The 15,699-nt window shown below is 38.6% G+C and overlaps 1 protein-coding gene across 2 annotated transcripts in view; it reads left to right on the forward strand.

Moving 5' to 3' along the window:
* The window catches only part of LOC124595027 (von Willebrand factor C and EGF domain-containing protein-like), a 181,633-nt gene that overhangs the window by 106,584 nt on the left and 59,350 nt on the right, over positions 1-15,699 (forward strand). For both annotated transcript variants that reach the window (XM_047133586.1, XM_047133585.1), the window contains exon 5: positions 13,016-13,135. In XM_047133586.1, coding sequence (XP_046989542.1) covers positions 13,016-13,135 — 120 coding nt within the window. The remainder of the gene's footprint in view (positions 1-13,015; positions 13,136-15,699) is intronic.

The raw sequence follows: 15,699 nt of genomic DNA on the forward strand, positions 1-15,699 counted from the left end.
GTTACAATTACAGTGTGTACAGTGCAGTTTGCATGTTCATTGATGCTTGGATAGCTGGATTCGGCTGCTCTGAAACAATGACAGACCACGGAAGACAATTTGAGTCCGCACTGTCTGAAGCTATCTGCAACCTCTGCGGCATTATGTGTAATTGTTAGACTGTGTACCACTCTGGGTGACAGACCCATAGAGTGGTGACACAGAACCCTAAAAGCTGCACTCGTGCACCATGGAGGACTGTGGATGGACACCTTGCCATGGATGCTGCTAGGTGTTCGTACAGCATTCAAGTAAGACTTACACAGATCACTAGCAGAACTATGTATGGAGGATTGCTCACACAGTCAGCAGAGTTGGTTCTGCCATCCCAACCCCTTGACCCAGCAGACCTACCAGCAAAGGTTCTGTGAGCAAAGAGCTATATGAATCATAAAAGGGTACCATCACACTCTTCATACACCAATCTGAAAGTTCTCATGTACTGAGAAACTATGAATTTGTGATGCTATTGGACACTACGATCTGGCCAGCTTTATGGCCACCCTACCCAGGTCCGTGTCAAGTTTTAAAAAGGGTCTCTCACATGTGCAACATTTTGCTCAAAAGAAAAGCAGTGACTGTGACATTAAGTTGCCTAAAACCATTGTGGATTCTATTCAAAGACAATCGCGCTGCTATGGACAAAGTATAAATGGACAATGCCCCACACTGATGATTACTCCAACATGCAAACAGCTAATTTGGACTCAAAGGAGTCAAGAGACTTGACATGAGACTTTGATCCAGAGAACATCCATGTGAAGCTTGTAGACTATAATTGATAGTAGAGGCCTGCCATGGCATTTGTGTGACTGATAACAGATCAGTAGCTAAACAACTTACACACACACACACTGAAACATTGGAAGCACTTGCCCCCCAGTATCAATCTGTACATCTAACAACTATGCCACGTGTGGTTTTTAAATATATCTGTCAGTACTCAATAAGTTTAGAGATGATCCTTGACTTCTTGCACTTTCTGAACTTCGACATTGCTGCTGTAGTATTAGCCAGGAGGTTCTAACAGAAAATGGAACTGTGATGTATAGGAGGTTGTGATCAATAAAAATCTTGAGTTTAAATTACAAATCTGGGCTTGATAATTCAACATCAAGTGTGGAGTAAATGTGGACCAGTGAAATTATATCTGAAGAGGAGCAAGCTAGCTTTAATAGTTTACAGTTGGTGCCAGAAGCAGGATCAAAACAGTTTAGTTTAATAAACTAGGAGAATTTAAGTGTGAGAAATGTGGCCCAGCTATGTGAACAGTGATGAATGAACAATTATGCAATTGTGTGATGTCTAGTGTCACTCACTGTGCTAACAGCAAACAGTCGAAGAGTGCCTACTGTGTATCCATGCAGAATGGAATGATATAATAGCCATCAGCACAGTTCTGCTATATTTTGATTCTTCCAAATGAGTGGGCAAATGTGCACTTAGTCACGGAGATGGGGACAGCTGCAGGAGGCAAGGCATCTTGGGGCACATCCCACTGTGGCATGTGGCAGTCATGCCTGCACAGTGAGTGTTTTTTCCTTGGTTGCTTATAGCATGATCACAGCTGTTTTGATGCATGGGACAGGGTGTTGGTGGAAAATAAGCAGATGAAGCACAGTGCAGCATAGTGGTGTGTAGTTGCTCCTGGAATGTGAAGATTGGTCAATATGGCTGTGAAAGACAGAAATGTTTGTTTGGGTGAGATGGACAAAGGACAGAAGGTTATTAAACAAGAACAATTTGCAGAGGATATTTGTAATGATGAGTTTTGTATATCGTGTAGAGGGTAGTGTCAAAGAGCGTGTACAGGTATCCAATAGAAAACAGGAGCATAATGCAGCAAGATCACAATTCTTAATGCTGGGGAGATGGAATTGGTTCCAAATGAGATGTTATTACAGATGCTTGAAAATATTGGAAATCAGATAGGCTCAGCTATAACTGATGTAAGCTCACTTACATATGAAGTAAGTTCAGTCAAATATGATATGAAAACCATTCTCGAGTCAGTAAAATCGGAGATGCAGTCTGTAAAGTTGAAGCTGAATTCCTTGACAGAGGAGTTCAGGAAAGAGATTGAGGTTATCAGGAAACAATGTGACAACAGAAACAGTGAGTTGGAGGCATGAGTAGCCATGGAGATAGAGGAGATGGTTAAAGATTGTCGTAATAAGACAGAAGAGTTATCAAAGTGATGAAAAGTTGATGTAATGTATGCAGAATAAATAGTTAAAAGCACACAGCCGCACTGTAATGAGAACTGCAGATTGGTTAAACTAGAAGTAAAAAAGTTGTCTCAGGAGGTTGAGAATAAGTGCATAAATATTGAAAAGCATGTTAGTTATGTAATAAGGAAAATGAAGAGTAATGAAAGTGTACATGCAGAGAGCTTGCTTCTGAATTGTAAAATGTTTTGTAGATTTGATCCTATGACAATCCTGTCACGTTTCTGAAATATTTTCGTAATTTGTTAACGAGGTGTTGGTAAGACGGAGAGAAAGTGTCATTTATAAAGTCATTTGGATAGTGATGCATACATGTGGGTGGCAGTGTTTTGTGATTGTGTCAAAATTTGAGTGAAAGTTCCTGATTGAGGTTTGGTCAAAGGATAAGCTGCAATCTATACTGAGTGATTTCTAGAAAGGGGAGATGTATGATCCTTAGAGGAGTGGCTTAAAGGCCTTTTGCCAATAGTGGGTCAATAAAATTAAATAACTTAACAAACTGGATGCTGAGACAATTATGCTAGGTCTTGAGAATAAATTGCCTGCCCAGGTGAGGCAAATGGTAATTGTTGTGCCTAGGGATAATGTTCAGGAATTTATTAATTTCCTGGAAGGAATTCAGGTTTACCCAAACAATGGACCAAGGAACTAAGATAGATTCAATGGACTAGGTAATGGGGACGATATGCAGTAAACAAAGTGGGCCTGGGCAGGAGCGAGTTTGGAGAAAGATACCGCAAGAAAATGGAAATGGGAAAGGAACTTATAATGGTTAGGACATTAGTTGGAAGGGGCTTGGAAAGGAAATGGAGGGTCCCTTTTGTTGCTAAAGGGGAAGAGGAGTCTGTCATCAGGGAACAGGAATATTCAAATAGTTGAAGGTGTAGTTTTAGATAAAAGGAAGCAATCCTGGAGAAGGGTTGGAACCTCAGTCCTTGGAGAGACAGGTACATGAAATAGAACAGACTGCTGAAAGTGGCAAGGAGAGGATGTACGAGCAGGGTTCCAGGATGGCATTAGGCATGTAAAATGAAATGCCAAATGGAATGACATTGGTAGAAATCCTTGTCCAGTGAGGATGTAGAGTAGAAGTAGATTTGAGATGAGAGTTTGGAATAGAAAAGGAGATGTTATGTGAAGGGGAGGAGGGGATGGAAAGTGAGGGTGAAGGGAAAGGTGAAAATGTTCTACAGAAATTTGTTTTTGATAGGGACAATATGTTAGTCAGCAAATCTGAAAATGTTGGTGATGAATCAGTCATGGAAAAATAATAATGGCTGAATGAGAACAATATTGTAACCTGAATCTGTTAGACCAATTGGGAAATCTGTGGACAAGATGTAAAACTGGGTGGTGAAGATAGGGAGGTGGTAGGAGAGTGTGACAAGACACTGCAAATTAGTACTAAGTTATTAGATGAGGATAAGTTCTTGGTGGATAAAATAAGAGAACCACATGGTCATTCAAACTGAAACAAAGGGTATTCCCATGAAAAGTGCTAGATAGTGGAAATGAGTTGTGTGGGATATCTTAGACATAGTATGGGTCAACGGCTAAGCAGGTGGAGTTCTTAACCATGGGTAAAAATTATTGAGGTGACTGCCAAACTGACAAAAGCAGTTAAGTGGGAAGTTTTATTGGATATTTCCATATTGGGACACGCAATGAAACTTCAGTTCTTAGCAATTACTGGGTTAGGAGCAGGATTACTTTTTGGGGTAGATCTGTTCAACAAATTGAAATTGAAAGGAAAATTGACCTTACAGAGTAAGTGACCTTTGTTTAGTTTTAGCTTGATATGTCACCTCTGTATCTATTATCAGTTGCTCTTTACATCCTCGTGCTCCTTTGCAGCGGCCTTTTTGTTCTTCATTTATAATTTTGTTCTGTGTTGTATGTGTCATTAATTTCTGTGTAATGACTGAAGTTAATATTTTGTATATTGTTGGTAGGCATGTTCTGGGGCAATATTTAGCTGGGTTTGTTGTGTCTGCTTGATCTTTAGGTTTCAGATAAGTTATTCCTTGTGTAAGTGTATCAGGGACTGTGTATGGGTCTGCAATATAATTGTTAAATAATTTAGTTAGATGTGAATGTGTTGAGATGAACTTCTTTAGCCAGAAATTTGCTATTTTATAATTTCCAGGGGATTTCCAATTGTGCATAGAATTAATTGCTCAGGTGACTTCATGTTGCAAAATTATCACTTCAGGCATTTGTGGTATCATCCTGTATGCATCTGTTTCTGCTTGTATCCACCGTGCATGCCTGTTATGCTGTACCGGGTTTGACCGTATCTTGCTCCAGAAGTGTTCCATGTCTGTTATGTTTGGTGGATTGTCTATTTTAATGTGTGTGTTATCTATTGTCTGGTAAAATTTCTTTTGGTTTGTGTTGAATGCTTGGTTTTGTTTCCTTCTATTTTCACTTTTTTTTGTATCTCCTAAGTCGTTTGGCCAATGCTTGTAATTTCTGCTTCTTTTTGTCTAATTGCTCTATCGCTTCTTGTTGTAAGATTTTACCTAACTTTTTCGTTTTTTGTCTGATATTTCATTTCTTATAAATTGTGTTAGCTGTCCGATGTCTCTTCTCAGTTTTTCTATTCTGATCTGTAGCCTGTGTTGCCATGCTGGTTTTGTGGGTTTCTTCTGTGTGTTGGTTGGTTGGTTCTGATCTCTGCATAGTGTGTATTACTATTATTATTATTATTATTATTATTATTATCTTTCCTTTCTCAGACCTTGGGTCTGGTTTATTATTATTATTATTATTATTATTATTATTATTATTATTATTGGTGGTAGTGGTGGTGGTGGTGGTGGTGGTGGTGGTGGTGGTGCATCAATAAATATCTTGAATTTAAATAATGAGTCTGGGCTTGATAATGCAACATCAAGCTAGTGTGTGGAGTAAATGTGGAAAGATAAAATTATATTTGATGGGCAGTAAGCTAGCTTCAGTACTAACTGGCTAGTTTACAACATACCAGTTACCTAAGATGTTGACTATACTAAGATATCTTCACATCTGTCAACAGGCAGTGTCCTCACAGTTGAAGCATGAGGGAACCCCAATGATAGCTACCACATATCACATCCCAGGCAGCTTCAGATCCTCCTGCCAATGTGCCATCCCAGCCCTTCCAGCCCCTGTCTTCTCCTCGACAAATGAATCTTCGTTTGGCTGCCCTCACCAACCTCCTTAACATTTGGTACCATATCATCTATACAAGGTCTGTTCCAGAAATTCCAAAATATTAATAATTTTGCACCCATTTTGTGTTGCAGTGCAATTCAGTTGGTATCCCTGTACATGCTTGTGATTAGTGCGTAACTGTTGGAAGTTTCATTGTTGTATGTCTGTTAGTCATTGTTCAGTGCTGTATCGAGTAGAACGTTGGATTGCACAGTTTGCAAATTGTGAGATGGCAGAGTTAGAAGAGTAACACATAAATATTAAATTTTGCATGAAATTCAAGAAAACCCATACAGAGACATACCAAATGATGCAGGAAGCCTATGGTGATGAGCACTGAAGTCATACTCAGTGTTACAAATGGTTCACGTGGTTTAAAAATAGCCAGACGGAAGTTAAGGATGCCCTTTGACGTCTACTGACAAAGCTCCTGTCAGGAATGCCAATGAAAGTGTGTGTGCCAATTGGAGACTGAGTGTCTGAGATATTGTAGAAAAATGTAACATTTCTGTTGGATCATGTCACGAAATCCTGACACAGCATCTGGAAATGCGTCTTGTTGCCACAGAGTTCAGCCCATGAGACAAAACTAGAAAGCTTTTATATCGCGCAACTGAGAATTAGATGTTCCTTAAGAGAAAAATAAATGTTAATGAAACATGGGTCTAAAATTATGATGTCGATACCAAGGTTCAATCTTCACAATGAGTCGGGGAAAGGTCCTCCAACACCAGAAAAAGCTTGTCAGGTCAAATGTCAGAGCCATGCTGATTGTTTTCTTTGACTTTGAAGGATTACTGAATCGTGAATTTGTGCCATGGGGGCAACTGTCAATCCATGGTACTAGCAGAATGTGTCGCAATGCCTGCGAGAATATGTGAGAAGGAAATAACCTGAAACATGGTGAGACAATTCATGGCTCTTGCATCAAAATAACACACCCGCACATTCATCCCTGTTGGTGTGTGACTATTGCACAAAAAACGAAATTGCTGTGCTCCCTCATCCTCTGTACTCTCCAGACCTAACCAGTGTGGACTTTTCTTTTATTTCCAAAGTTGATAACCCCACTGAAAGGATGAAGATTTGCAGTCATAGACGAGATGAAAGAAAATCTGCAGATGGCACTACGCACAATCCAGCAAGAGGCATACCAAGATTCCTTCCGGAAATGGGAAACGGCATTGAGAGTGATGTATCAGTTGTAGGAGAGAGTATTTTTTAGGAGACCATGCACAACAAGTAAAAAGGTAAGTGCAGAAAAATTTTGTAAACAAAGTTATGGAGATTTTTGAGCAGACCTAATATAGCAAGTGTGCTGCAAGCCATTCCACAATGAGAAATGGCCCCAACATGTTATGCTTTGCAACTGACCCTATCACAGTTGGTCACTTACATCACATTACATCAACACTAAGAGAAACAGTCCAGCCGTGCCCTGCTTGGCAGCTGGCCACAACACGGCTGGTCAAGCAGATCTGTGAATGACCCACCTGCTCGACGACTCACACTGACCAGTGCTCTGCACTATGGTGGGGATGCCAGCTTGAGTAACAGCTCTGACCAGAGAACTCACATGGCCAAGTGGAATATCTGAGTGGAATCTAGAGAAGTCAGTTCAGTTTAGTACCTCATATTGTTCAGATGTGCTGTATGTTGTGTTATGGTAATAAAGCAGTATTGTTGCCCTATGTGTCATTTGTTATTGGTATGATCCCCACACTTAATGGGAAAATCTACCACAAACTTAATCTGTATACTGTATTAACAATATAGTATTATTTACTGTTTGAAATGATTTGCCAGACGTGAACTAGTAAATTAGCAGGGGAGCTGTTACTTTGAAAAAAGCTGCTGCTTACAGGAATACATTGTTATTTTTCTAAGCATATTTTCAGGAGGAAGAGGTACAGTTGAAGAAAATACTGGTCACTGAAATATGTTTAAGTACTTACAACAATAAATCCTTTTAGCTGTTAAAGCTGACTGAGAAATCATTGATGATGCTGATAATATAGAGTTTGGACAAAGCATGCAAAACAGTTGATTGGTAACATTTGAACTTGTAAAGTTATTCTTCCCTCCAGTTCTAATGTTTTGTTAGCAATATGATTTTTATTTTTTATATAATTTCTACAAGGGTCTTCATCCTGTAAGAATGCAAGCATCATGGACCAAAACCATGAGGGAAGTGCAAACAGCTATGGGAAGATAAACTAAGTTTGTATGTAGACTGTCTGATTACGTGACTTACAGGTTTAATCCATATTCTTTAACATGAACAATAATCCGTCATTAAACTCTCAAACCAGAATGTTCCACACCCTATTATCTTTATCAACAGCTTCAAGTATTCTGTTTCCTCACATGCAATGCAATTAGGTTCTTCAGAATTCTCCTATGCTAACACAAGTGTTTTCAAATTCCCAAGCAGGTACCTAAAAAAGTATCTTCATATGTAGTCTCTTGTACCTCTCCTCCTGGCAGGTTTTGTTGCAAAGCTTTCTCTTGATCCCATTTTCTGCCTTTTTATCTTCATTGTTCATTCAGAGACCATCTAAAACTTTTTTCTCCTACGGTATTCCCACTTCTATTTTTTCACCATCTGCTTTGACTCTTACTGGACAAGATGGTTCAGTGGTTAAGACACTAAATGCGTGTTTGAGAGACGACATATAAATGCTTGCCCAACTACGGCGATTTAGGTTTTATGTGTGCTAGAGAGAGGCTTGATGCAAATGCAAGGATGGTTCCTCTATTAAGGCTGTAACTAATTCTCCTTTTGTTCAGTTACTACACTTTTTTCTAGTTACTTTATTTTTAATGATATTGGCAGGGCATTAAACTCTACCCTGTTTTTTCAATTCTGATATTTGAATGTTAGCTGTTTTAGTCCGTTTCATATTGCTGATTAAAGGGTGGCAATAATTCTTTTGCATTCAGTGCCTTTATGCCTTCACATCTGCATACTCCTTACAAAGCAAAAGCTTAAACTGAAAACTGAAGACTTTGTGTGTGTGTGTGTGTGTGTGTGTGTGTGTGTGTGTGTGTGTGTGTGTGCTTAGATTTTTTTATAGATCTGCCCAAGGAATTTGACACTGTGGCTTGGAATAAACCATAATGATGGTAAAGAAAGTGGATTGGAAAAGCAGTAGACTCATTATATTTCAATGGAAAAAATGTTATTTACAGAAAGAGGAGTATGTGCGAACTGGATTGACATGGGGAAAAGGAGTAACATGAGGCTTCTGTCTTATCCTCTTTCAGTCAGTACTTGGAGCACTGCTCACCAAGATGAATAAAGGTTAAACAACGGAGGAAGAAAAATGTCTGAGTTTGTAGATGACAGGGACCTTCTCGAAAATGATGAAGAAAAGTTGGAGGAATTAATGAGTGTCATTGAAGCTCAAAGGAATAGTTATGGGATGAAAATCAGAGTATATTTGCAATTAATAGGATTAGTGAGTTTGTAAAGACACTGTTGTTCTAAAGACTGCATAACATGTTCTATTTTCCTCTCAACTGAATTATGAGATAGAAAGTAGGGAGAAACAATCAAAGCAAATCTAAATAAGCTATTGTTACTTCAAAAAAGGGCAATAAGTATCAACTGTGGAGAAAAATATAAGGAATCCTGGCAAGACTTGTTTCCAAAAACTTTTGTGCTAACGATAATAAACATGAGCATGCTAAAAGCAATATAATTTGTTAAACTACTGTACCTCAAAATTTGTTCAGAGTTGCATCAGTACAATACTAGAAATAAAGAAAAATTTTACATCAGCAGCTACAGAACAGCACACTATGAAAAGGCTCCACAGTATGCAGGTTTGAAGTTAGCCAATGCACTGCACAGTAAATTTAAGACTTCCCCAATGAAGCTTAAATTTCAGCTAAAGAAATTTGTGTTACAAATTCCCTTTTACACATTGGACACATATCATACTTACATGAAGAATAAGAAATACTTAAAAAAAAAAAAAAAAAAAAAAAAAAAAAAACAGAATTTAAAACCATGGTTACTATGATGAAAGCAGCATTTTATTGAAAAAGGGGTGTTTCTGCAGAAATGTAGAGAAACATTAGTGGAAATGACATTGTTTTGTGTGGAGTGTCCTGTACACTGCTGCAATGTGCTGACTTAAGAAGAAACATAGAGGATATGGTTATGGTGGAGGATGAAAAAAAGTAAGTTGGATCGATATGGTGAAAATGAAGAGATACTGAGGACACTGGAAAAGCAGAAACAATTACTGAATGTAATGAAAAATGGATATAAAGTGGATGGAACATACAAAGCCTGTTAGAAAAGTATCGGACCATTGGCTGGGAAAAAAAAATTGGTTTACATGGAGCATTGGACACCTAATCACCCTCAGAATAGTTCTCTTGGAATTCCACACACATGTCCCAATGGTGCTGCCATTGTTGGAAGCATACCAAAAAAGAATCTTTCAGAATGGAGTTCAGCTCAGCTGTCATTGTTGCCATAATATCCTCGCTTGTCTGTAATTGGATTTCTTCAATGGCCTCTAGAGTTTGAGGAACAGTCAGAAGTCACAGGCTCCTTACTCTCCTGATACGGCACATCAGAGTATAGAGCCTGTTGTAGCACAGGAATCTGGTTATTCTCCAAAAAAGTCTGAATCAAGTGTAAGGAATGTGCTAGAGCATTGTGATGGAGGTGCCAATTTCCTGCTGACCACAAGTCTGGTCTCTTGTGCTACACAGCATCATGTAGGCAATGAAGGATATCTGTGTTATACTCCTTGTTGATTGATTGACCCTGTGGTGTACTCATGATTTACAACACCACAGGAATCAAAGAAAGCAGTCAGCATCACTTTGATGTTGCTGCACACTGGGTGGGCCTTCTTTCATCTTGGCGATGAGGAATGCTTCCACTGTGACAAATGAGATTTGGTTTCCAAGTCATATCCATACACCCAGGACTCATCACCTGTGGTTATGGTGCTCATAAAGTTGGAGTCGTCCCAGCATGTCCTGTGACACTTCAACATAAAGTGCTTTTGCTTCAGCTTCAGTGCAAGTTTTGCCAACACTCTCTTCATTGCCAAATCTTCGATCACAAAGGAATATGCCATAAAAGTGCTGATGGCAACCTCTTCCACAATTTGTGTGATAGTGGCAAGACAGTTCTCCATCAATACAGCATTCACTTCAGCAATGACCTGATCATTTCAGCATATTAATGGACAATTGGAGAGTGGCTCGCTCTCCACTGATGTGCAGCCATCTTTAAACTAGTTGTATTACTCCTTAATCTGTGTGATGCCCATAGAATCATTGCTGAAAGCTGTCTGACTCTTCCAAATGGTTTCCACCTGGCTGCTACCCAGTTTCTGACAAAATTTGATGCAGTTTATGCTGCTCCAGTCATTCTGTCATTTCCCTTGCAATGAAAAAGGGACATGAGCACTACATGCTACCCCCTCTCAATTGCTGCTTGCCAGCAACTGATGCTATTGACAGGCAGGAAAAAAGGATGGATGCACGGAAAGGTTCAAGGTCGGCTCATGCAAGTACACTAAATTCAAATTTGTGAGGTATTTGCAAAATAAGTCGGGTAGGATACTTTCCTAACAGACCTCATATATTTGGGAAGGAGGGGGCTTATAAAAACTACTTTAGAAGTATATGTGAAAGGGAAGAGAAGGGGTGGGAGGAAGAGGTTTCAGAGCCTTAATGAATGCTGGACAGCAACACATACAGTAGCATTAAGAAGGAAGCTGTGGACTGCCAGAAATGGACATGCAAAGAAGAACCTGCTGACATAACTGAAAACATGGTGATTGTGACATAAACCACACTTCAACTGAGCAAGATGTACCATTAGAATGATTGTTGTTTGTATAGATTTCTGAAGATAAGGACACTATTTTCCAATAGAATAAATCTGATATAAGAAATTACCCAAAACACTTGGACAGCATTACTTTGACATTGACTGATTTGTCCTGACAGTTAAACTACCTGAATATGCCTTATTGATTGCTTCAAAGCTCCAGTTTGTTATGAATGCATCTCATGGACTGTTTAAAACTTTCCTCTTACCACCAACTTTCCTCTAGGTTCAACCACAAAATCAGTCAAATGCCATGCTGCAGTAGTTTAATCAATACTTAATGGCTCTTCAGATTCATTCATTCAGCTTAGTCTGTTTTGCCACATGGTTTTAAGTTTTATGAATGTTCAAAACAGTACATATTATTTAGGGGTAAAGAAAAGATGACTTGGCAGAAGTGCTGCATCATCGATTGGTGTGTGTACACACACACACACACACACACACACACACACACACACACACACACACACACACACACACACACACCTGCGCGCATCCCTATATTGTTCTCAGTCAACTGCCAGTTCTTTTCTGGCACATGGTGAGTAGTATACTGGGGTGAGGTGGAGGTGTGATGTGGAGTGGGAAGGGTCATTGTGGGGTGAGGTTTGGAGGGAGGCAGGAGGGGGGGGGGGGGCTGTGCAGCAGCTCATGGGAGAGTGGGGAGCTGGCTGTGGGCTAGCTAGGGATGCAGGTGGAAGGGGCAGGTGGCAGATGGCTGGGCATGCAGTTTCATAGACCATGGCAATGAAATAACAGCACACATCTAACTGATGTGGCAGCACAAATTGGGTGGGTTACTGAGGCAGGCCCACAGATGGCTTCCCACTCTACCATAAGCCACTAGACACTTCCCCCAACTCCCTCCCTGCCTGCCACTTTTCTCCATCCTTCACTGCACCCATCCCCACCTCACCCCAGTACACTCACCATGGGTCAGAAAAGAGCTGGCAGTTGACTGAGCACAAGGTAGAGAGAGAGAGAGAGAGAGAGAGAGAGAGAGAGAGAGAGAGAGAGAGAGAGAGGCGCGTGTGTGCGTATTTTTCCACAAACTTGAAAAAGGAAGTGCTTTAAAGAAGCTAGCCAGTATTTCTGTACCTATTGTTTGTGTTCCTATCGATAATGCAACATGTTTGCCTTTCGCTGAGTCATATTCTTTACTCCTAAATAATTCATCATTCTCAACCAGAACTTTGTGTACATTACAATACAGTATGTATATTGATCCAAGAGCAAAATAATTTCATGTATCATAAATAGTTGTATAGACATACAACTCCTATACTAAATTAATCATAAATGGGCAAATCATATTCCAGTACACTATATTTTATCTATACTTAAGCACTCCACATTTACAGCAGTGAAATGAATGCATCATGCCTTTCGTAACCAGCACATGTGAGTTACTTGGATATATTCTGTCGAAGTTACTCATAGAAAATGTACTTCTGTTGACTTGTTCAGGTGTTTGTCATACTCACTTTGGTATTTGTCGATGTTATACCTATGGCAGTTTTCACTAATAAATTTGCATGAATAATTATGACAGTTTTAGCAGCATCAAATCAAGACAGATATTTTTAAATATGACTTTGATATCAAACATAGCAATTTGTATTTAGAACTTGCCTTAAAGATAACAAATTGCTGTGAGTTTATACTATCATGTTCATGTTCGCAGCAAACAATGGCACTGAGCTGATACGGTGTCACTATGAGGGGAAGGATTACTACGAAGGTCAACTTCTGTACAATTCTAGTGAGCCTTGCAAAACATGCATCTGTGACAGTGAATTTAATAGTAAGTATACTACCAGTGTATGGAGAGTAAAAAATACTAGTAGTGATTAAATACAGGACATACTCTGTGTATAAAGCATTTTTAGTTTACTTGTAGAATTTTTGTAATGTGACGTGGCATGACTTTTGTTTTGCTCTGAAACAGAAAGATATAATATTGTGAATAGTTATGTCCATGACAGAAAATTTTCTTAAAGTTAATTCATTTGTTATTAGCTACACATAACATTTTACTTTAATTATTTAGATTGTCACCTATCTGATGTTAGTTTCCAAACATTTTACTTTTATTGCTTAATTTGCTAATATTCAAAACACTGTAGGTGAAACCCAAATTTTCACATGGAAAACTGGATATTAATCATGAAATAACAATTATTTTTTTGTATAGAATGAGTGAATATAAATTAAAAAATCAAAACAATCAGAACAACTACATTTTGTGAAGGTAGTAGGTTTGTTGATCTGTAGATCGCTGTTATGAGGTTATTACAATTTAAGAATAACAAATGAAGAATCATCATCATCAATAATTCTCTCTATATAAAAGGCAATATCCTGACAGACTGACACATCACCAAGCCCAAACTAAGGATAGAAGCTTGAAGTTTGCAGAGGATGTGAATCTTATAATGCAGGCATCATTTAACAAGGATTTGTTAGATTCCACTCCTAAGGGGATGAAATAGGGGAGGAAAGGCTTTTTAAAATACGTTGCTGAAGGCAATTTTGAAGATGGAACTTTGAAAATTGGTATTTGCTTTCTCAGTCAGAAATGGTTACCAACATTTTTGAAAATTCAGCCCCTATAACTTGGTATGAAATATTTTAAGAAAATAATTTTTTGTATGTTTTAAACAAATTATGAAAATTGGGAATTCATTTTTGGTTGTATATCAAGAAATACGTGTTAGGGGATGAGTCTATGGAAATATGTCCATAAGAATGGAAAAAGCATGGTTAACGGAAACCTTGACTCCAGCTACCAGAATAACTTTTTGGTCAGAACAACATTCGGAAAAGACTGTGCTTCTATGGCCTTAAATAGCATGAAACATTTAGGTGATGTGAAGAACATAAAAATTCAGTAGAAGAAAAAAAATCTGTGCTGACTATAGTCTATGTAAGCAAAGCTGTGGGCACTAAGCTTGTTCATATGTAAAGCCATTTACATACATGCAGGTCTAATTTGAGATGTATGAGACAGGTAGTTGGCTGTGGCCTTATAGCAAGAGCCATTCCAGAATTTAGCTGAAATAGGGAACCACTGAAAATCTAAATCATGATAACCTGAAGGAGACTGGGGCTTCCATCATTCCAAATACAAGGATTCCGGGATACTTTTTTGTTTTAGTTTTCAGTTAAATTTTTTGTAATTTTGACTGGTAAGAAATAATACTCTAATAAAGGATATTTCTGCATCCCACTACTGCAGTATAATACTACAGCAATAAGACATGAATGAGAGAGAAAAACTAAAATAAAACCAAATTTATGAAGGACATGCGCCAAGTACACATCAAAACATTGTGCTCATACAAGTGTCTGCCAGTAGCAAAATGTGTCAAAGACTTTAGGAAGATTGTTATGCTTCATAACAAAAAATTGCCTCCACTGAGCATGATGTCACAACTGTTTACATTAGATTCATGTGAGCAGTTGCAAGTGGGCCCTTGCACATGTGCAGTTGAGTCACGCATCTGCCTTCGCCTGCTTCTGGTTACAAAAGTGTGGCTGTTAGCTGTATAAGCAAGCAGCAAGATGCTACCTGGAAAAAATTTACTGGCGCGCACAAGCTGCCATATTTGCTGGGAGCAAACTGGGGTATCTGCCTCAGGCAGCAGTTTGTCAAGCATTAATCACCTTGCAGAACAATGAAGTTATTTTTGCCAGTTTTCTAAAGAAATATGGCTTTATTAATTTTTTCCACTGAGGCAGTCAATTTATTTGAAACAAAGTGTTTAATTCCACGGTATTGGCTAGTTTTAACTGTTCGCTGCATTTCAAAAGAGCATGCTTTCATTTCTAGCATGTATGGCATTATGCCATAATAAAGAACCAAAAATGAGATAATACAGTACTGGTACTCCAAGAAAATTTACAACCATATCTGGACATACAAATGTGCACTTTAAGCCGAATTATGCATTTTAGTATGATTCACGAAATTCCTCTGATGTCTTGTTTCTTTTATGACATAATGTAAGATCTTTTAATTTTTTTACATGTATGAACACACAGCTTCTCATCATAGCTGCGCAAGCGTGGTGACGCCTGGCAACTGCTGAAATGAACCTCTTTCTAACAGGTCGCAGGAAAATATTGCGAATGATTGATTGAAAAGCATTACTTTCAAAGTAAATTTTCTTTTACACAAGATGAACTAAGTTTGAGAATGTGTGATGAATCTCTTAAATCACAGAGCATTTGACTTTCATTGAAAAATCAACTATTTGAGGACGACCATTTAGAAAAAAATTTGAGCCCAGATGATCAGACATTTATGTCGGTATTAAAAATTTTACTGGCACATTTGTGTGATGTATCTTAAAGGGCAACATGCCC

Source organism: Schistocerca americana, chromosome 2 (genome assembly GCF_021461395.2).
Source record: "Schistocerca americana isolate TAMUIC-IGC-003095 chromosome 2, iqSchAmer2.1, whole genome shotgun sequence".
NCBI lineage: Eukaryota > Metazoa > Arthropoda > Insecta > Orthoptera > Acrididae > Schistocerca > Schistocerca americana.